At 44.9% G+C, this 23,839-nt stretch overlaps 1 protein-coding gene across 1 annotated transcript in view; it reads right to left on the minus strand.

The window, feature by feature from the left end:
- The window catches only part of pias1a (protein inhibitor of activated STAT, 1a), a 67,756-nt gene that overhangs the window by 10,312 nt on the left and 33,605 nt on the right, over positions 1–23,839 (minus strand). The window contains exons 6-15 of the mRNA XM_063188043.1: positions 13,891–13,975; positions 13,645–13,692; positions 13,445–13,535; positions 11,815–11,949; positions 9,957–10,062; positions 9,511–9,584; positions 7,448–7,608; positions 5,988–6,118; positions 1,732–1,918; positions 342–481 (exon numbers count right to left, since the gene is read on the minus strand). Of these exons, the coding sequence (XP_063044113.1) occupies positions 342–481; positions 1,732–1,918; positions 5,988–6,118; positions 7,448–7,608; positions 9,511–9,584; positions 9,957–10,062; positions 11,815–11,949; positions 13,445–13,535; positions 13,645–13,692; positions 13,891–13,975 (1,158 nt within the window). The remainder of the gene's footprint in view (positions 1–341; positions 482–1,731; positions 1,919–5,987; positions 6,119–7,447; positions 7,609–9,510; positions 9,585–9,956; positions 10,063–11,814; positions 11,950–13,444; positions 13,536–13,644; positions 13,693–13,890; positions 13,976–23,839) is intronic.

The following is a 23,839-nucleotide window of genomic DNA, read 5'->3' on the forward strand; positions in this document are numbered from 1 at the left end:
AGCAACTTGGGTAGTTGTCAATGGGAAATTGCATTGCAAACAGCAAAGTAGCTAACACAGTTAGTAACTATGGTTTTGAGAAATGCACACCAGGTAGCCATATGGGGTTCAGTCCTTTGACCAGTAATGACTTCACTTGTATAGTACAATTCATTCAAACATGATGAGAAAAACACCAGGTGCCAGGTAGCTAGGTGAAAACTACCTTTAATTTGGTTGGACATTTTGGGAGGGGAAAGGACATTCCAACCTAGGCAGGTAGAACAGCCCTTGATTGTGGATTTTTAAAGAGGATGGATAAACAATTCCTTTCAGTGATGAATGATAAATGCGAGTCTCACCTGATAAGTCGTTGTGCGTGGGGTAGTAGTGGCGGTAGTCCTGGATGAGGGGAGGGGGAGGGGGGATGTAGTTGGTGTCCACCTGGGGCATGCTGGGAGTTCTGCTCACCGGCGATGCCTGCGTGTGCAGGTTCAATACCCTGCACAGATGAAGAGAAGCCGATCAGTATCAGTTAGCATATTCATGTCACATTAAAGTGGATCACTACACCACCTCTTCTGTTCCGATTACAACTCTGATCCGATCAAAGAAATCCATCCCGATCAGGTCATATATGAATTGCTGTTTAGATTGAAAATATTACTATTCTAATCGGATCAGAAGTGTCCATGTATACATGGCCAATGGTACTTGGTAAATGGGGTGTTAAGTGATGTTTCCCCATGCCATCTGAAGGAAGTTCTGCTCACACAAAGCCTCCTTGCATGTGGACCGTGGAGGCTCAACACTATGCAGAGGCAACGCAAAGCAGGACATGTGGGCAAGACACGGTCACGCTCACACTGTCACCTATTAGTATTATTGTAAGGATTTTCACTGAGTGCTGAATCCCACTTGAGATAGTCGTAACTGATGAGGCAAAGGTCAGCAGTCTCAGATTTTGACTTATGACCAATGTCAGTTTAGGGCTGTGTGGCCTTCTTTTTGTGTGGCCAGCTTTTAATGACAATAGAATTGCCATCATCTGTGAGCGCTGTCCAATGCTTCTTACATTTGCAATACAACACAGTGAGTGCTATGAAACAAGTAATTAAATAGCAACTAGGTGTGAAGAAGTATCATCCAAACAGGATAAGATCATGGATAACATGATCTGAATGAATGAAAACCTTCACAGACACGTTTTCACCAAGTCCAGAACAATGACGACTACAACAAAGCAAGAGTTTTGGGTGACAGAGAGGGCTATATGAGGACACAGTTCATTCCAATTAGCTTTCAAATATTAGTCTAATATCCCAGTGCAAAAAGCTTTAACAAAGTCATTACATGCTTGGCAGACTGACAAATTAAATAAAACAACTTCAAACTTTCCAAAAGTAGGACTAATGGGTTGCCTTAAAACTTGTCAACGAACAAAGTTTCTTAACAAAATAACACCACAAACAGAGAACAAGGTCAAATGTAAGTCAATGAGGAACTGCGGTGGACTGCGCGTACCCTTTACTTTTTAAAAGACATTTGGTCTTATTTAGACTTAATTGAGAGAGGACAGTCGAAGACGGTGACAGGAAATGAGTGGGATAGAGAGATGAGGAAGGACCGGGAAATGATGTTGGGTCGGAATCGAACCCTGGTCCCTGGCGTAATGGAGTTTCCCCAATAGGGCTTTCACTTTCACTTTTCACTAATGGTAGCCCTCTGAGCCACATCACCCTGTGCACATACCCTTTACTCAGTTGCGGCGACGTGGGGGATAGTGAGGGACACGTCCTCTTGGCGGCTGTTTCGTCGTCGTCATCGTCGTCCGAGGAGCTGTCCAGGGTCAGGTCGATGACCTCCACCTTCTTGTTGTTGCTGTTGGAGTGGGACGAGGACGTTCTCTGCTCCGACGCCGCTGGCCGACACTGGGAACCTGGGGACACAAGACAGCTCATTGGTCAACGCCACGTTCTACACTGAAACACAAGATAGCTCATTGGTCAATGAAAAGTATTACACTGGGAACACAAGTGAACTCATTGAACCTTGGGACACAAGACAGCCCATTGGTCAATGTCAGGTACTACCGCAAGGATTCCGGGACACAAGCTAACTCATTGGGAAGGGTACTACTACACTTTGACAATGGAACCCTGAGACACAAGACAAAAGCCAACAGGCAAGACCAGGGACAGCATGATTAGTTGATGTGCCATTTCCTTTCAAAAGATACCAAGAACCGATGGCATGAGAAATGTATTTGTCAATATCAGGCATTACGCTACGGCTTTGCAATAGAAGATAGCAGACTAGTCAATGTCAGGTACTACGACAAGGATCCCAGGACACAAGATAACTTATTGGTCAATGAGAAGTTCTACACTGGGAACCAGGAAGACCAGACAAAGCCAACGGTTAACAACCAGGAACTGCAAGAAAAAAGTTTCGATAGCTGGCCTGGCAAAGACATGTCCCCTGGAAGATGGGACAAAGCGCCATTCTTAATGGGTCGTTGGACAGTTGCCTGTACAACGAATCCAGACAACAAAAGTGCAAGGGAGAAGTGTGTGTAGTGTCAGGCATACAGGAACAGGAGAGTATATGGATACAAAATACTACACACAAAACCTATGCACAGAAGCAGAGAATAATAATACCCTTAACAATCAGCATCAAATGCATTCACGGGCAGCCCCAAGCACCACAAATGTCAGAAAATATATAATTTAACACAAGCAACATCCATTACAAAAAAATATGCTACCTGACCACCACTATTAGTCAAACCGTGTCATTAACTAAGGCGGGAGTGGTAGTGTTGTGATTTTCACAAATTAATCTTCAAGAAAACAAACACAGCATCCTTTGGAAAAAAAACTCCAGCACATATTCATCCCAGTGACAAAGGAAGCTTTCGACATCGAGGGGGATAAAGCAGCATGACCAACTGGGCCGCATTCTCCCTCTGTGCCCATTTGTTTTCAATTTCTCTGCATGTCATACAGTTGGGGAATTACTTTTCCATGAAATGTGCGAGCGAGGACAGTGTAACGCTTTTCTTTTGCATCAGGTAAGAGAGGCACGAGTCATTGCTGACTGAATATCACAGTGAATCTTCAGTTATAAATATGTCTTTCTCTTCTCCTCACTACTTCTGTCATGATCGCACTTGTGTTATCACTATAGTTTCCAATTGTTTGTAAGCAGAACGGTGGCAAAACCTGTATCAACACCAACAACAGTGGTCCCCAAACTTTTTCTGCGATCCACTTCCGCACCTATACTTTCGTGGATTATGTAAGGGATATCGGCCGACGAGGTGACCGGTTATACGAAATGAATGGCGAGGCGGCAGCTTCGAACTCTGGCGACCCCGCCAATTTTTCTTTTAGGCCTTTTACAATTTTACCAATCACTGTTCTTGACTTTTCTTCTTCTTTTTGGAAAGCACACTGAACTGGCTTCTGTTTAAAAAACAGGGCTACACAAATAAGCTGGCCTCTGATTTCAGTACTGGCCCGATCTCAATGAAACATTCCATGAATGGTTCTGCACGGGCCAAAAAGAACTCATTAGATATTTGGAAGAGACCCAGATGTCCTTGGAGGAAAAGAGCCTTCAGTGCAACTTCCTTTAGAGTGACTAGACTGTTGGTATCCTTTATAAATCACAACTTCGTTGGGTTTAACTCCCTGCTCATCTGCTCTGACACTGACAGGAAGTTTAGTTTTATTTAATGTTCTGTAGATCTTATGCATAGCTTTTTTCAGGTCGGTGTGTTTTTCAATTTGTTTGCCATTCTCAATCACAATTCAATTCAATTTATACGAATATAACAAGTTCACAAAGTACGAGAGCCAGGTGAATAGATTGTGTTTGACAAAACAAAAACACTCTCCATGTGGCACCTGTGAGGATAATATTTTTATATTGTGAAACGATTCCATTGCATTTGTCAACTTCATTTATGGTTATCTTATTCACTGTATGTAATTATTGTTTTTTTATGCCACAGTCAGACACTTTGAGGTTTGATCATGTTAATGTTTTTTATGTGATGTCTAATCCACATTAAAGAAGTCAGCAAAGTAAAGACACTGGGTGTTGTTTTCATTAAAAAATATGTTCTATGCTGCCAATGTAAAGACATACTGCTGATGATGTAAAAGATATTTTATATCGTCGCTGTCCAGAAATTAGTATTTTATGTTTTATGTTTGTTCTTTATTCATTATAAAATACACTCACCGGCCACTCCATTAGGAACACCTCTCTAATGCTGGGTTGAACCCCCTTTTGCCTTCAGAACTGCCTGAGCTGCCTACAACAAAACTTGGGTAGGCTGTGGCATTCCAACAAATATTAATTGGTACTAATTGGCCCAAATTGTGCTAAGAAAATGTCCTTATGCCATTATATCCCAAGCCTGAAATGTTGATGTAAAGCAGGGTTGACCCATGTTTTCATGCTGTTGACGCCAAATTCGGACCATTCTAACTGAGTGTTGCAGTAGATATCAAGACTCATCAGACCAGGCAACATTTTTCCGATCTTCTAGTGCCGTTTATGGTGAGCCTGTGTAAATTGTTGCCTCATTTTCGTGTTCTTAGATAACAGGAGTGGCACCAAATGTGGTTTTCTGTAGCTATAGCCCATTTGCCTCAAGATTTGATGTGCTGTGTAATCAGGGATTCTATTATGCATACCTCGGTTGAAATGAGTGTTTTTTTTACTTAATGTTGCCTTTGTATCAACTCAAACCAGTATGGCTGTTCTCCTCTTACCTCTGCCATCAACAAGCCATTTTTGCCCACAGAATCCCTGCTCACTGCATTTTTTTTTCTTTTTCGTACCATTATTTGCAAACCCTAGAGATGGTTGTGCGTGAATATCTCAGTAGATCAGCCATTTCTGACATTCTCAAATCAGGGCCTTGAGTGTATAACTCAGTACTACTGGTCAGTCTCCATGAATATACATATATGATACATTATTTAATAACCAACTTTAATGTTAGTGTTTATTTATTTAGAAAGTAGTGATTTATAAATGGAAAAGGTCTCTGCTGGACAGCGATGATATGAAACGTTTCCTCTTCAGTTGCCGAATTAAGTAAATACTGTAAACAAAGTAGAAGTAAAGAAAGGTCTGTACAATCTGTTTTGCTTGTTTGGAGCACTAGTGACAATTGTCATTATTATCCTGAAAACGGCATTCAAAAAACTTCACACAACACTTTAGGACAGCATTGAATGAATCATTTATATGTCTAGCAAGTGAGTGCTCCAATTGGAATGGAAGAGAGGGAAATGGAAAGCAAACATTATATTGCGCTCCAGAAAAAGTATTTACATTGAGGGAGCAAACACATCATGCTACAGAAATGCTTTTTGTAGACATCAATATTCTGCAGCAATCAAACACAATAAGCTAATAAAGCAATATATCAGAAGTCGACACACAGTAATGCTCCAGTTCTTGTGTACATCGACTTTGAACGGTTGAATGAATCCCAATAATATTCAAGCCATCAAAAGCAATTTCTTTTGTTTTGATTCAATGAAGGAAGGAGGACGTTACCAAGACATACAACATCTGCAGAAAAAAAACACAAGCACCACAACTCCCTACCATAGCAAAACCGCCACAAGCCTGACTATAACGAAACTTGACATAATATTATTTCTAACTTGTGTTGCTGTGGCAAGCTGCTGAAGCACTGCAGGACTGCCACATATGTTGTAAAATATGCTCTGCAGCACATTATCATTACGACTTTGCCATTTTGAGTGCTAGATGTACAGTAAATGAAAGGAAGAGATGAATCTGAAAAGGACCAAACAGAAGGGCTTTATTATATTTTCATTATTACATACTATTTTTTGTCACTTATTATTTGTTTATCATTATTATTATTATCATCATTACTGTTATCATCATCATCAGTATTATTGTTGCTACTACTGTTACTATTATTAAACAGCAAAAAGAAGAGCATTTACCTTCCAGTCCGTTGTACGAGGCAGACACCTCCTGCACCTCCTTCTTTGACCTCATGGGGGCCCAGCTGCCGTCCTCCTTGAACTGGATCTCATCGCAGTCATCGCAGCTGTTCAGGATCTCCATGAACAACCTGCGGGAGCAGCAGGAGGGAAAACTCAGCACAGCAGGAACGCTACACCGCTAGACTTAAGGAAGACTTAAGACAGGAAGGAAGTGACATCATCAAGTCTGCTCCAGGCAGCTCTTACGCCCCTACTCCACCACACCTGACCGCCCCTCCTCCGGCGCTTGCTTTTTAAACACCTGTCAGTCACATTATTCTCCCAGTCTGACGTGTTTTTACTTTCCATAGGATGTGAGAGGTCTACAGAGGTCACTAACAGCAGCTGTCCAACACACTTTAATGGCGTTAAGAACCCAGACTGGGGGAGCCAGCTGCCGAGCTTCCCTGCTGGTACTGTGAGTGAGCTGTTGGGGAAACTTAAGGCCCTCCTGGGTAGACAGAGTGTGTGAGAGTGTATGTGTGTGTGTGTGTGTGTGTGTGTGTGTGTGTGTGTGTGTGTGTGTGTGTGTGTGTGTGTGTGTGTGTGTGTGTGTGTGTGTGTGTGTGTGTGTGTGTATTCACACGTATGCGTGTGTGCGTGCGTGTGGGTGAAAGTGGGATAGGGGGGTGGGAGATGTGAACCGTCTCCAGTGGCTCAGAGCCAAAGGGCCTGAAAAGCATAGCAGCGACATAATTCAAACCTGGATTCAGATGCTACAAACCAGTTCCACATTCTTTAAAGCACCTGGTTCCCAGTGCAAGCTTTACACTGGTGCCTACAATAATCCTTGCTGACCGAACTGAAGACATCAACACGTGGTCCTAGATTGCAGGGCTTGAAGGTCTGCTTACGGGGAATATGGGATTGGACAGGGTTGAATAGTTGGGGATTGGGGCAATATGGCTGACAGTCAGGGATGGGGGCATTTAGTGTTGGGGCATTTGGGGACAGGCACTGGAGGGTAATAGAAATGATGGCAACAGACCTGGAGGAATGACAGGCTGGGCCAAAAGGGAAGTGCTGTTAGGCCTCAGGGGCATTAAGACTGAAGGGCACTGGGGACGGGATCAGGGCTTTTCCCAGTCATCGATGAGGTCTAGAGATGCACCGAAATGAACATTTGTGGCCTAAACCAAAACCGATTAATAATTACCCACTTGGCCGAATACCAAAACTGAATATTACAATTCGGTTAAAAGTTACCATCCAGGTTCATCCAGATAACAAGTGATCACATATGATAAAGTTGTTCAGAGCCGGTATGAATGCTGGTGGTTCGCAGGTAAACAGTTTAGCTCCCAACATAACTGATGCGAGCACGTACACGGTTCTGGTCGGCCTGTAAACAGTATGAGTGGAGGCAACAGGTGGATGAGGGCTTAGGGACACAAGACCTGCTGTATCATGGTTCTCACCCGTCGATGATGAGGTGCTCGTAGGGTGCCTTCTTGTCACAGACGGGGCAGACCCACGTGGGCTTCTTCTCGTTCATCTGGAGGTAGAGGGTGGCGTCGAAGCACTGCAGGTGCGAACAGGTGAGAGCCCTACACGGGATCATCAGACGCATCTTCCCCAGCTGAGAGAAGAAGAGAGTGAGTGAGTCAGAGAGAGAGAGAGAGAGAGAGAGAGAGAGAGAGGCAGAGAGAGAGAGAGAGAGAGAGGGGGGGGGGGGGGGGGGGGCAGAGAGAGAGAGGGGGGGGGGCACAGAGAGAGAGGGAGAGAGAGGGGGGGCAGAGAGAGAGAGAGAGAGAGAGAGAGAGAAGGAAAGAGAGAGAGGGCAGGGGGCGAGAGGGGCAGGGGAGAAAAGAGGGAGGAGGGAAGAGAGACACCAAAAAAGAGAAAAAGTTGGAGGTGGGACAGAAAGACAGGGAAAGAGATATGATGAAAGAGAGAGAACAAGAGATAGAGGGAGAGGGATAGAGAATGAGTAAAAGATAAGAACAGAGGGAGAGAGAGAAGTCCACGGGCATGTTAGAACATGTTATTAAGCATGCAGACAGGCAGAGGCAGACAAAGATATAAAATAAACATTTACGGTGCCAACCGACACACACAGACGCGCAAACAGCCAGACAAAATATTCTCCACGACAACAGAAGAGTACATGGCAGACAGCACGCCCATGCTGTCGCACATGAATACACACCTCGGACACAAAGGTGTATATCAGGGGTGTCAAACATACGGCCCGCGGGCCGCATCCGGCCCGCGGGAGGGTTCCATCCGGCCCGGATGTAAAAAAAAAAAAAAAAAATTTTTTTTTTTTTTTTTTTTACTTTTTTCTTTTTTTTAAATAACCGAAATGCGCAATTACGGCCCTCGGGGCAAAATCGAAACCTGCATGACATTAACCCAATGGTCCCTCTGTTACACTGTATATATGTAGTAAAGTGCACCTCACACTTCTATTATAAATAGTGAATTTGTACTGTAACAGGCATTTCATAAAGCTCATATATTATAGACCTCATATATAGAGATAAAATGTTAATACTTCTTATTCGTATTGTATTGGTATTGGTTGTAATTAAATAATAAATATAATAGGATTTGTATTGGTTCCTATTAAGCTCAAACTGGAAACGGGATGTTAGAATGCGTGAAAATGCAGGAAATTACATATAAGAAATACAAAATTTTCTGGGGGTAAACCCCCAGACCCCCTGCCAAAATGAACTGTCCCATATTTCATTAATTGACGGTTGCCAATGAATGAATGAAGTCAAGGAAATTTTGCATAGGATTATCAGTATTGCATTGCTTTCTACATATTCAACACACTTGAAACGTGATAGTACTGAACACTAATCCTCTGCTTTACGTTTTTTTTTTTTTTTTTTTGCGATGATGTTACTAATGCGGCCCGCTTGAGGTCCACATGGGTTGTATGCGGCCCCCGGACCAAAATGAGTTTGACACCCCTGGTGTATTTTAAAAAGCCTGCAGCTGGGATAACACACGCACGCTCGCACGCACATACGCACACACACACATACTCGCACGCACGCGCACACACACGCATGCGCACACACACAGACGCAGAGCAGGTAACGTAGTTATAGCAACTATGGTTTTGAGAAATTCACCCCTGGCTTTTAAAAACTATTTGCAGAATTGTTTGGCTCCAGAAATAAGACACAAATTCCTGACTAAACACAAAAATAGAGTGAAAACAAAAAAACGAGTCTATTATTATACAACTGGATTTTTTTTATCAAGCCCTGACGTCTGGAGGACAGATAGACAGAGCAATAAGGAAAGAAAGGAAAATAAAATAAAACAAAGGTAGAAGACGTCCTAAAATATATGGCCTAAAGTGACATGGCCATAAGTTTGCAGTGACACTATAAGGTATGGGTAGGAGAGACAGGCTGGAAGACCTGCGCTTGGCCTGGAAGGGTGTAATGTGTGTTAGATTACCAGATATAGAGCTGAAGAACTCGTATCTGTTAAGGCCTAACATTAGAGTTGAGCTTACCGGACAGAGCAATGATACTCGCAGGCTTGTTGTGGCGATTTCACTGTCTGGATCTGCCGTTAACTTCTCTTTGACTGCAGAAAGGGAACAGGGAAGGAAGAATTAAGAGTTCAGACTGAGCGTTAACACAGCCAACCAGTCAGTTTTAACAAAGATGCCAAAATACACATTTTTTCACTTTTTATTTTATTTTCTTCCTTTCTTTTTTAAACAAAAATATAATGGTCCCAAGAAGGAGGGGATTACTCTAGGTGATAAATCATTCTGCAGTGTATTTTGGAAAAGTTTTCCATCAGGTATCAGGTATCGCTGTTTCTTTCTTTTCTTTTTTTAAGCTTGGGGTGGGGAGCCTCTTGCCATGTGATACGTAATAGCTAAGGGGGCTGCTTTGCTCTGCACTGCGCATGGTCCCTACTGAAGACTGAAGTGAGAGGCAAGGCACTCACTCAGGGCTCTGGAGTGGTCAGGGTTCCGAATGCCTTTCGACCGTAACCTCTGCAAGAGCACTGTGGACGACTGCTGCTTCACCAGATACACCGCCATAGAGTAACTCTGCAGAGAGAGAGAGAGAGAGAGAGAGAGAGAGAGAGAGAGAGAGAGAGAGAGAGAGAGAGAGAGAGAGAGAGAGACGGGGGGGGGGGATAATGAAGAGGGAGAGAGGGAAAGAGGGAGAGACAGGGAGAGAGGGAAAGAGGGAGAGACAGGGAGAGAGGGAAAGAGAGAGAGATGAGAAAGAGAGAAGGGATGGGAGAGCGGGAAAACCGCAAAAAGAACAAGGAGAGGGAAAGGACACCAGATAAGACAAATGGGTATATATAGAAAGAGAGAGAGAGAGAGAGAGAGAGAGAGAGAGAGAGAGAGAGAGAGAGAGAGAGAGAGAGAGAGAGAGAGAGAGATGAAGAGAAAGGAGGAAGAGTAGATGGTAATTACATTCCTTTGAGTCAGTTAGGACGCTCACAAAGTCATTGCCAACAGTCGGGCCAGCCTGCCCTGGCAAGAAAGTGTGTGTGTGTGTGTGTGTGTGTGTGTGTGTGTGTGTGTGTGTGTGTGTGTGTGTGTGTGTGTGTGTGTGTGTGTGTGTGCACGTTTTCAGGAACATGAGTAAAGCGAGCACCACACTGCCACAGGGCAAGATCACACACATGTACAAGAACCACACACACACTGTATGTGTGCGCGCGCTCGTGTGTGTGTGTGTGTGTGTGTGTGTGTGTGTGTGTGTGTGTGTGTGTGTGTGTGTGTGTGTGTGTGTGTGTGTGTGTGTGTGTGTGTGTGTGTGGTGTGTGGTGTGTGGTGTGTGGTGTGTGGTGTGTGTGTATCCAGGGTTGGACGATTATATCTGACTACACACAGACTGCACATCAGACACAAGGCCTAGTGCAATAGATGTCAAAGGACATTAAGATGAAGCGGATATTTGGAAAGTTGAGCCTTGTTTACACATGAGGAGGTTCCCCCCGTCTTTTCCAAAAGGAAGGTCAAACGGAATGGCTCCGAAAGTTTTTATGGACATTTTTTATCATTAATTTTTTATCAAAAAAAGCACTGTGTATTCCTGACTTTGATGGTGGCTGAACTCATTGCATAGCTAAAAAATGACTTTCATGGACTAACCTGACCCATATGTGATAGTGAGTGCTTACAAAAAATGGTGAGATGTTACAGTGCAAATACTTTAGGAACTTTGCATTGGAGTTTACCCTCTCTTGGGGTGCACCCCTTAACAGGCCCATGCAGCCTCGCTGTAAGCAGTGGAGTACCACACCAAAATCTGTGCACAACCACAAAGCTTTGAGAGGGTGATGATTCAGGATAAAACGAAAGAGAGGTGCTGACATCGTACATAATGTATGTATGCTTTCGTGTGTGTGTGTGTGTGTGTGTGTGTGTGTGTGTGTGTGTGTGTGTGTGTGTGTGTGTGTGTGTGTGTGTGTGTGTGTGTGTGTGTGTGTGTGTGTGTGTGTGTGTGTGTGTGTGTGTGTGTGTGTGTGTGTGTGTGTGCAGATTCTCATTCATCCAGGTCATGATTTCAAAGTAGTTTTGTTGTAAGCAACTGGGCATCTCTTTTTTCTTTAGCTTGAATGGTGCTGAAGTTCCAAGAAAACGTCTAGTAGCTTCTAGCTGTAGTCATTTGAATAGCACAACTCTACTCCATTAGGATCCAGGACAGTGTGAGATGGAAGAGGTGAAGTAGTATGTGGCTTACAGTCCACATGTGGAAATGTGTAATACATTTGTGTAGTGACAATAAAAGACAATCTATTCCATGACCCAGGACAGAGTGAAAGGGTGCAACAAGCTTACCCTTCCGATTTCAGAGGTCCACGAGACCACAATGGTGTTGGGGACTGTTGTGGAGAGTCGGACCAGTGAGGTAATGTTGATCGGCCGACTGGGTCGCTTTGGCTCTACTCCGTTTTTGGTTGGAGGAAGATATCCCTGCAAAACAGCACAGACCACTGGAGGTTACACATACTGACTGATACATACAAATACAAAGCATAATGTAGTGCCATTTAGCTTTTTTTTTTTTTTAAAAACATTTATGGCTTGTATGCCTTTATTTGTGACAGTACAGTGAGACTGAGAGACAGGAAACGAGTAAGGAGAAAGAGACGGAGAAGGACTGGCAAATGGCCCTGAGCGGAATCGAACCAGAGTCGCCGGTTTCACAGTCCAATGCCCTATTATTAGAGCCACGGTAAGGCCGGTGTTCTGTCGAGATGTGTTGCCTCGTCGAGATGAGCAACCGGTCGCCCTATTCGATAGTGGTGTTCTATCGACTTGCGATGCCTCATCTAAATGAGCGACCTTGATTTTCCGCGGAAGGCGTTTCAATCGGTCCACGTAGGACTGTTTTAATAACCATTACTTTGTTTATTTCACGGACAGGGGTGTGCAATCGTTCGTGCGGAGTTTAATAAGAACGTGCGGCTGCTGACCACGTCAGCCTCTCGTTTGAGCAAGTTAAGAAACGTGCCATATGAAAGAGACTGAGTTGAGTTTGCGCAAATACTGGAGAAAGTGTTTGGGATCAGGGCCTGGCTACGGGTTGTTTAATGCAGTCATTTGCTGTTGGTTTGGTTTCAATGCGACGTGGGCTCGCAAGGCAAATTGCCACATGAAATCATGTGTATGGGGATAAACAAGCGCGCTTTAGATATCCCCAGATAGCAGATAGCGTATTGTGGCTTTGTTTTGGTAGATGTCTGCCTTTTAATGACCGGAATCATATTTTCATAACATCCCCACCAGTGCATTTCTTATTACCATGTTCAGGCATTTTACAATGCAGTCGATTCAAATTCTTGAGTGAAGGGTGGAGGGAGCATTTTGACAGCTCAATCAGAGGTGGCGATTTTTTCCATTTTGCAATGAGAACGCCTCCTCTACATAAATAGTCTTTTCTGATCGATGTTACAATGTTCGATGCTGAGTGTGTGAGCGATTACGGTTAGGCAACAAAGTAGCAAATGTTCGAGGCCACGCTATTTCGCAGATTTTCCAATGATCTGCTGGATGATCCACGCTATTTCCCGTTTCCCCCCCAGGGGATAGACTATATCGTAACTTTCAGTCCATGACAGTCGGTGGACAGGCTATAGGCTAACTAGACTATGGATGACTGGTGGTAACCTCTGGAGGACATAGGCTACAGTTTGAGTCACTAAAGTTGACAGTCTCAGGGGATCCTATCGTAACTTGCGGTCTCACAATTCGATGGGCAATCACCCGCGAAAACCACCGCGAGGGTGTGCGCATGCGTGCGCATGCTCAGTAGCGAAGAGAATCACATCTCGACGGGTCGCTCATATAGATAGGACACCGGCAATTTAGATTGAACAAAACATGATGATGATGATGTGCCCATTAGACCAAGGGTCTTGAGGGACCCTTGTCTTATTTTGACCAGTCTAGTGAAGGGTCCTCTTACCGGGAGATTGCATGGCTTCCCGTTGACTTTCACACATAAATTGGGCGGAAAGTGGTCTTCCTGAGGACAACTTGTTTCTGATAAACAAAACCTGAAGAAGAGCACAGAAGAACACAGAGTAATGTGCATTGAAATACATGGACTCCAACACCTATGGATTTATTGCATCTTGTAATTTGTGAATTGCGATGGTAAATTACCTTAATTGAACTTGAACTGTGAAGTCACATTTGGTCCCCGATATGTCCCTATGAGAAAGGAGGTAAAAATAAAGGGCAAAAACTCAAAAGGCATGGAAGAAGACACATTGACATGTATGCATCCATCCACGCAACATCTTCTGCGAGAACAACGCAGTAGTTTTTTTTCCACACCAGATTATGAAACCAGATTATGAGAACAGTCTCTGCTGGCTGGTGGAGGCTCGAGGCTTGGCTGGGACTTACATTGAGCTGCTGATCTGTTGGACCTGCTGAGGTGTCAATGCGAAAGCGAAACACGTCTCCTGAAAACGCTGACTGTTATCAGAGGCTGCACAGAAGGAGAGAGAGAGAGAGAGAGAGAGAGAGAGAGAGAGAGAGAGAGAGAGAGAGAGAGAGAGAGAGAGAGAGAGAGAGAGAGAGAGAGAGAGAGAGAGAGAGCAGGAGATAGATAGGCAGACACAAAGAAGGAAATTAAAAAGAAAAAGAAAAGTTAGACCATCATTTTTTGCTTTACTTTCATAGTGAGCAACATAGAGCACAAAACCGCACAGCGGTACACAGTAATATGGCTATTAAACAGCCTTCTGTTGTGAAAAGTATGAATATTTTAGCCCAGGCTTCTCTCTCCGAGATGAATGCGTTTGTGTTTCTTGTTGCATGCTAACACGTAGAGCCCAATGCAACTCTTCCAGTGTCTCTTGGAGTTAAACGGTCTCAGAATGCATCCAATTTACCCCGCACGCACGTGTAGCCAAGCAACAGTGTTCAGTCATTTAGAGTTTACCCTTTTTTATTGAAAGACACGCCATTATTTAGGTATTTTTGAGAAAGTAATTCGAAACATCCCTCAGTGGAAAAAAAATTGGGTAAAGGCACTGCAGAAAGAGAGAGAGACAGGAGGAGAGTGAGGCAGCGAGCAAGACAAAAGAGTCAGACGGAGAGTGAGACAGAGAGCCAGGCAGGCCGAGATAAAAGGGGAGCGAGAGAGAGAGAGAGAGCACAAGGAGAGGAGGAGAAAGGCCACAAAGGGAGGGAGAGAAGGAGAGAGAGAAGGAGAGAGAGAGAGAGAGAGAGAGAGAGAGAGAGAGAGAGAGAGAGAGAGCAGAGAAGGAGAAAGGCCACAAAGGGAGGGAGAGAAGGAGAGAGAGAGAGAGAAGGGAGGGGTGGTGAGAGACAGTGAGCAAGGAGAGAGAGGAAACAGAGAGCCAGAGAAATACTGCGAGCGAGGGGGTAGGGAGGGCAGGTGAGAGAGAGAGAGAGAGAGAGAGAGAGAGAGAGAGAGAGAGAGAGAGAGAGAGAGCGAGCGAGCGAGAGAGAGAGAGAGAGAGTGAGAGTGAGAGTGAGTGAGCGAGCGAGCGAGCGAGCGAGAAAGAGAGCAAGACCAGAAAAAAAATTGAGCAGGAGAGGGAGGAAGAGAGAATGGGGAGTGAGAGAGGGAACGCAGGGAGGGAGCAAGAAAATGTTCAAGGGAGAGTGGGCAAGCAGGGGAGAGAGAGAAAATGCATTAACCAAGGTTGTGTGTGTGTGTGTGTGTGTGTGTGTGTGTGTGTGTGTGTGTGTGTGTGTGTGTGTGTGTGTGTGTGTGTGTGTGTGTGTGTGTGTGTGTGTGTGTGTGTGCCTTTGTGCATGTATGCGTGTGTGTATGTTTGTGTGCAAGTGAGGAATTGGGCTTGTGTTTATGTGTTCATCCAGAGGCGGTATATTTGTGTGTGCATGTTACTCTGACTGGGTGCATATTTGTGTGTGTGCGTGCACGCATGTGTATATATGTGTGTGTATAAGCAGCGTGTGTGTAGTCTGTGTGCATATTTGTGTATATACAGTGCCCTCCATAATTATTGGCACCCTTGGTTGAGATGTGTTAAAAGCCTTAAAATAAATTCAGTGTTTATTGCAGAAGAATACTGTCACACTGAAAATTGTAGGAAAATGTAGCCTTCAACTCAAATGAATTGTAAGAAAATAAAAAAATCCCTGACTAAAAAAAAAACATTTGTCATTAAATCACCTGTTCCACAATTATTGGCACCCTTAACAATTCCCAAGAAATAAATATAATTGAAGCATTTCTGTCATTTCTACAGTAGTTTACAAAGTTTACCAGAGTATGTAGGAACATTTAATTAGTAATTCATCACTTCCTGTTTCCCTGGGGTATAACTATGACGTGACACCGAGGCCATTTCTCTTATCCACTCTTAAACATGGGAAAGACAAAGGAACACAGCATACAAGTGAGGCAGATGTGCGTCGACCTTCACAGGTCAGGCAGAGGCTACAAGAAGATTGCCACTCAACTGCATCTGCCCATATCCACTGTGAGAGGAATAATTAAGAAGTTCAAAACAACTGGAACAGTGGTAAACAAGCCTGGACGAGGACCCAAGTTTATTTTGCCACCACGCACAGTGAGGAGGATGGTAAGAGAAATCAAAAGATCTCCAAAGCTCACTGTTACAGAATTACAACAAATGGTAGCATCCTGGGGTCACAAAGTCTCCAAATCAACCATCAGGCGCTGTCTACACGCCAACAAGCTGTTTGGGAGGCATGCACGGAGAAAACCTTTCCTCACTCACAATCATAAACGCAAGCGTCTGGAGTTCGCCAAGCGGTATTGGGGCTTCAACTGGGACCGTGTGCTTTGGTCAGATGAGACCAAGATTGAGCTTTTTGGCAACAAACACTCTAAGTGGGTCTGGCGTACCACGATAGATGCGCATGCTGAAAAGCACCTCATACCCACTGTGAAGTATGGGGGTGGGTCAGTGATGCTGTGGGGCTGTTTCGCTTCCAAAGGCCCTGGGAAGCTTGTTAGGGTGCATGGCATCATGAATGCTTTGAAATACCAGGACATTTTAAATCAAAATCTGTTGCCCTCTGCCCGAAAGCTGAAGCTGGGTCGTCACTTGGTCTTTCAGCAAGACAGTGACCCTAAACATATGGCCAAATCTACACAGAAATGGTTCACCAGACACAAAATCAAGCTCCTCCCATGGCCATCTCAGTCCCCTGACCTCAACCCCATTGAGAACCTGTGGGGTGAGCTGAAGAGGAGAGTACAGAGGAGAGGACCCAGGTCTCTGGATGATTTAGAGAGATTCTGCAAAGAGGAATGGCTGAAGATCCCTCTTTCTGTCTTTTCCCATCTTGTGAAACATTATAGGAGAAGATTAGGTGCTGTTTTGTTGGCAAAAGGGGGTTGTACAAAATATTAACACCAGGGGTGCTAATAATTGTGACACACATTATTTGATGTCAAATAATTATTTCTTTATGTGGGATTTTTTCCCCACTGAATAAATGCACTTGTATTGAAGGTTGGATTTTTCTCTTTTTTTCCATTAAGGTCCCATAATATTTAGAAAAAAAATAAAATAATTGGAAGCTAAAAAACACATCTCAACCAGGGGTGCCAATAATTATGGAGGGCACTGTATGTAGTGTGTGCACATATTTGTGTGTGTGTGTGTGTGTGTGTGTGTGTATGTGCATATTTGTGTGTATGTGTGTGTGTTTATCCAGAGGCTCAGGCAGGGACTGTGTGTATGTGATCTCATTATGTGCCTGGTCTGTGTGTGTGTGGGGGAGGGGAAGCAGAGGCCGAGGCTGCTTGTGTTCGCGTTGCGTGTGACTGACAGTGTGCTACTTGGGCCTTTTCATGCACACACAATATACGAACACACATACAGACACAGACACACACACACAAGCACACACACAAGCACACACACACACGAACACACAATAAGCTCCCCTGTGTTTCGCACTTGTTCAAGGGGTCACGGATCACATTCAATACAAATCCAGATCCAGCATCCATATTTTGTGACAAGAGTGACCCTATGCAGCGAGAACACAATCCCTTCCACTAAACAAAAAGTCTCCAGTCTGTACTTCAAAGTTCTTGCGTATGCACTATGCAGCATTAATTAAAAGCAAAATAGGAAATGTGACAAGGGGTCTCAATATCTGAAACAAAATATTGGGTGCTACATCTTCCCTTTCCTTTTTTTTCGTTCTGCTGAGAAAAATGGGGGTGGGGTGCTATTTGAAATACACACTTAAAGATCGCCTCTCAACGTAATTTAATTAATATTGCCGTGTTCCCAATTGTTATTGAATGTGTTACGCGTTGGTCCTGTTTTAAAAAACGTTCTGGTTGCTTTGTTTCAAGACGTTTTTGCAAGCTGGCAAGGTGGCTTGTGGAGAAACGAGAGAGTGTTCCGTGTTTCTCGTGGAAATGCGTCTCTGATTGGCTCACTCCTCCTGCTCTCAAAGAAACGCGTCTCTGATTGGCTCAGTCCTCCAGCCTTGGGAGAGAATGTAATGGGAAACAGAGTCGCCACTTCCCCGGATGGTACTGCACTATAGGGGCGCCAACGGAGGCGTGCAGGCTCCATTCAGGGCTGTGCTCTTTCGACAGCGACCCCTAGGCGAGCTGTAGGCACGGAGCAACCGGAGTGAGCAGGCTTTATGTATGAGGCTTTGTGCTGTGTGTGTACCTGAGAGTAGCAACCAGCTGATAGCTAAGCTAAGCTATGTTTCGGACCACCAGACGTTGCTTGTTTTGAAAACAAGCAGAAAAAAATTACTCGACATGTTTTTAGATAAATGGGTCGATATAAACCTTTGTGGGCAACGCCTTCTTTCGACGTGACGAAACACAGAAAGGCTTTCGTGATTCGCTCGTTTCTCTGCATTATTGATGTAAATTGGGAAACACCGGGAAACACAGCCAGGAGAGTTGACGCACCGCTATGAGAGCCTTGCAAGTGAGTTTAACTTGGGGTGACCGTCCGATCTTCGAAAGGAGTGAGTAAAACTGAGTTTTATCGGAAGTTGGCCTTTAAAAAAATGAAATCCAATAAGTTAATGCATTTTTCTCCCCTGGGCGATGAAAGTGACAAGCTGAACATAGTGTTCCATCATTACAACTGCGAAAACAACAACAAAAAAACGAATTGCATTTCCCAAAAGGTTGCGTGGAATACACAACAAATGCAGAATGCTTTTCAGGTCAAGAAAGGAGAGGAGGAATTTGGGTTGCTGATGGGTTTCGAACTACGAGAAACTCATCAAGTTACTTCACCCAATCACATTTCCACTTCAGCTGTCGTGCCTCATCAAGGTGAACGAAACTTTCTACAACTTGGATCACTTTTGACTTTCTTGACATGTCCAATCACTACAGCGCTGACACTGATTGACCTCCACAAGAAGTCAAGGGTTCTAAAATCAGGCACAGGCTAGCCAAAGGCGATGGCGGGAGAGACCTGAACCCCATTTCTCGAAAGCATCGCTAACGAGTTAGCAACATGCTAGGTTTCCAATGGGAGATGGCATTGCGACAAAGTAAGTCGCTAACTTGGTGACAATAGAAACAATGTTGAGAAACGCACCGCAGAGTTCTGTCAACAGTGGAAACAAATATATACTGGCTGCCAGTATTCGGTCTCTAGCCAACATTTCCACTCTTTACCCCCAAATAAAGGGCAAGAATATCCACCTCAACCAGATGTTTTTTGCACACACACTTGTTCTATTTTTTCTTTAAGTGACGTAAAGGGTCAATGGACCCTTCTTCAGACATGTACCCCCCCCCCCCCCCCAAAAAAAGGCAGGCCTCCCAGAGGCCTCTCTTGCCTTTACAGATAAGCGTACACACACATTCACTAAGCCACCTCTGAAGCATACCCATCAATCTCAAATTCTCCATATGGCCACTGCGATAAAAATCATAACAATTTGCCTTCCCTTTGACAGTAGGTCATGAATTAACGAATTAAAGAGAACCCATGTCTCTTAGGTTTTGAGAAATGCCCCATATCCTGCATTAGATGACCAACTGCATAGCACATGGCCTCCCCCTTGGGAATTGAACCGAGATAGAAGGTTTTCTTTCATTCTTTAAGTTTAAGAAGTACCCGTAGCCTACAATAGATGGCCAGTGGTTCTGATCCAACTCTGCACTCAGATCATGCTGGAAAAATCTGGTGTCAAAGGGTTATAACAACCCCATCAACCCTATGAACTGTGTTCTCTGCTTCCAACCCCTCTTCCCCCCCTTTCAATGCTACTACCCTAGTTGAAGTGTGTGTTTTGTGCTGCTGTACACCTCCCTCCTCCTGCCCCTCTCCCTCTCCCTCCCTCTCCCTCCCTCCCGCCTCATCATCCTCCAGAACAGGTGTCAGGGCGCCTGATGATCACCGGCCGCTGCCTTCATCCCTCTTCCTCCTTTCCGCCTCTCGCTCTTCCTCCATCCCTCACAATCTCATCTCTGTGGCCATTGGACAGCAGTGGGGATTCTCTGGCTTTTATCTGCCCGCCTTGAACCCCCCAACTCATCAGCCAAGGATCGGGCCGCTGAGCTGGAACACTCACTGTGTGTGTGTGTGTGTGTGTGTGTGTGTGTGTGTGTGTGTGTGTGTGTGTGTGTGTGTGTGTGTGGTGTGTGGTGTGTGACTGTGTGTGAGTGTGAAAAAGAGTGGCGAGAGTGTGTGAATGTTGGGGAGGCTGACTACTCAAGCGCGTCCTGAGGTCCCTGTGTGCTAAGTGGGGTTTGCAATTAAAAGCCCAGAGGACAGACTTTACACACATCGTAATTAACCAAGACTGCTGAATACTTTCTACAACAGCTAAGCAAAAGCAAAGAGAGAGAGGGGAGAGAAAGAAAGAGAGAGAGAGAGAGAGAGAGAGAGAGAGAGAGAGAGAGAGAGCGAACATAGAGAGAAGATAAAAATAAGCTAATGTGTATATGAAAGGGTGCTTTTTTCCTCCTCCCTCCTTTTTTCTTTTTTCAAAAAAAAAAAAAAAAAAAATCAATCTGCCCCCGGCGACTTATGCTAAAAATAGTGCTGCAGTCTCCAGCATTTGATTTGTTCTTATGAGGGGATGTGCAGAGGAAAGGATGAGGGAACTGTGCCCTTCCGCTAAAGCCTTGGGGTGATTACACTACCTCTCTCTACACTCTCATGCACACATGGTATCTCTCTGCGCACGCGCGCACGCACGCACGCACGCGGTTCCCTATCAAACAAGCATGGGCTGACACGGTACCACACACCCAATTTAACCAACTAACACAAGCGCGAACACACACACACGAGCACAGACATAATCACAGTGGGTTTCCCTCTTTGGCATGAAACCACACCTGTTACTGAAGAGGCAAGGTTACACTGCAAAGTAGCATTGGAAAAATGAAAGAATAGTGTTTGATAGTCAATCGGATCTCTTCAAGTTTAAGAAACTCCATTTACATGAGATAAGATCGTACGACAAGGTGATTGCCCATGGTTTCTCAATCAGGAAAAAAAAACCCTGTTGTCAGATACTGCATCAAGTTTTTAATAACACTCACTATATATATTGAACTAGCATGTGATGTGACATGACAGACAGGCATGTTTGACTCCTGTACATATCTACTGCAATTGTGCGTCTCTTTATTTTAGCAAAGTATTTCCAACACAGTCTCAGAACAGAAAACTTACAACTTTGCCAGTGTCCCCTCCCCACAGATACCCCTCAAATCACCACAGTCCAGTGTTCGATCAAGATAGGCTGTATTTTGCCGAGATGAACCATCAAATGGGCTGTTAACATAGCCCAAGGTGAAAACCCTAGTTCAGCTTGATGGGCAGCTCACGACAGGGCGCGCAACACACTGCAGAGCTAACTGGTTAATTGGCGAGGTGCTGCCTGCCTTGCTGTCGGTAGTGAAGTCTTGGGTGCCATACACGTCCTCCTTTCCAGCCTGGCAGTGCTCCGGCCATCTCTGGCCTGGTGGTGTTCCATAAAATTTCACTTCTCATGGCCCAGCCGTGGCTCAATCAGCTGGGCACAGCACTGTTACACTGTGGCGACCCTGGTTCAATTCCGGCCCAGGTCATTTGCCGAGCCTTCCCTGTCTCACTCGACTGTCCTATCCTGAAGAAGGGCAATAAAAATGTAAAAATAAAAATGGGCAGAGGATAAATAAATAAATCGCTTCTTATTCAACCAGTAGCCTACGGGGGTATGTCATGGCATGCTTTTCGCATCTCCTCCCTTGGAGGAATAGGTTGGTTGACAACACTTGTTAGCCAGACCAAAGTTTCGAAGAGACTTCAAGCTGTCAAAGTTCAAGAGAGTCCCTGTGCACAAACCCTCAGCAATGCAGGTGCAGGTGTGAGGCAGGAGAGGGTGAACAATGATCAAAATTCAAAGACACCACACACTACTTACTTTTTCTTACTTTGATGTTTTGGAGCGAACAGCGAGTCATCAGGTCCACTCCTCCAAGTAGTGATGGCCACTAGGCCACTCCGGCCATCTCTGGTGCAGAGCCGGGATGGCAGATTGTGTTTTTGTTTGCGGACGTGGCTGACTAGTAGTGTGTGCCGAGATTATTAAATTGCCTTTTTTGTTGTTGCTGCTGTGCGTGGGAGTTTGTGTGAATACACACACCTACACACACGCGGGTGTACACACACACACACACGCACACGCACACACACACGCACACCGCTTACTGCCTGTGCCATGTTGTGGGAAAAAAGCCTCACGATACACAATCTTTTTTTCTTTTCTTTTTTAAAGCACACACTCTATACAGTGAGACAACAGCCTCTCGACACCACTCAAAAGAAGTGGTGGTGGTAAGGCATAAGGAAGGACACACACACACACACACACACACTTTATTTGTGACCACAATTCAAAATTGATGACACACACACACACTCGAACACACACTAACTGCCCACTGCTTACTGCCTAAGCCATGTTGTGTGAAAAAAACCCAACACCACAGAACTTTTTGGAGGACAGCCCTATACAGACACAGCAACCTGGGCTGGGGTGAATTTCTCAAAACCAAAGTTGCTAACTACAGTAGCTACTTTGCTGTTTTCAATGCATTTTCCCATTGGCAACTACCGAAGTTGCTAACAGGCTAACAACTTCACTTTTCAGGGGTGAGCTTCTCAAAAGAGGAGTTGGTAGTAATGCCACACAAGTGATTCCTGTTGGAATTCCTCTACTCACTCCGTTGTGCAACCCGGTGCTAGCTCGCTGCGTACACACACTCACCCATAAAAATTCCTTCCTGAGCTGCAGAGGTACTATCCGAGGAGCCTGTGGAAGCCTCTAGAAAGCACCCTAGAGCTCACCTTCAGCACATGGATGCTCTTTCTTGCGGTAGATGTACCAACACGCACGCACACCTTTCAAATGAATCTAAAAGCTGCCCATTCCAGAGCATATTTTCTGGGTGTACAAGCTCCTTCTCACAGCAAATGTGCCAACACACGCGCACACGCACACACATACCTTTCCTATGAATCTAAGGCTGCCCATGCAGGGTGTGACCTCCTTCTCACAGCAAATGTGCCAGCGCGCACACGCACGCACGCACGCACGCACGCACGCACGCACGCAGGCACGCACGCACGCACGCACGCACGCACACACACACACACACACAATGAACCTGAGGGTGATACTAACCATTCTTGAGCTCGCTGTTATGACACAACCACTGCTTCTGAAGGCAGATGCGCCATCACACAAACAGGTGCTTTCAAGCACACAGTAGACGCACACATTACACAAAGACATACCTTTCCCTATGAGCCTGAAGTTACCCCATCTTGAGCTTGCCAACACAATTCAATCTTAAAGTGATACCACACCATTTCTGCTAATAAGCCGATTTTCCACCTTCCCTTGAATCAAATGATGGAGTTCTACTTTTCTCCTGTACTTCCAGCCGATCTCCGAGTCTGACAACGCAAGCAAAGCAGCTAGCTGGTCCCCATAGACTCAATGATGATTGCTAGGTTGGAACTAGAAGTGACATCACCAGACTTCTAAGAGAGCAGGATAAAGGTAAAACTCAATTATTAAACTCATTGGGAGGTTGAAAACTAACTTAATTTCCAGAAATGGTGCGGAATTGCTTTGAGCTCAGCATGACATCACCTCCACAAGCGCACAAACCCGTTTCCTATACTTCTTCACATCTCTTAATGCAGGCCTCTGAACTGAACCCACTCCCACACCTACCCATTCCAATGAACCTAAAGCTGATGCTACAGTTTCTCGCTGTACCCATCACTCAATCCAAAATTGAGAGGAGTAAGGGGAATGAGGGTGGGGGTGAAGCGCTGTCACTTCTATGGAAATCCCTGGAAGACTGACAGCTGAC

Source organism: Engraulis encrasicolus, chromosome 22, assembly GCF_034702125.1.
Source record: "Engraulis encrasicolus isolate BLACKSEA-1 chromosome 22, IST_EnEncr_1.0, whole genome shotgun sequence".
NCBI classification, from domain to species: domain Eukaryota; kingdom Metazoa; phylum Chordata; class Actinopteri; order Clupeiformes; family Engraulidae; genus Engraulis; species Engraulis encrasicolus.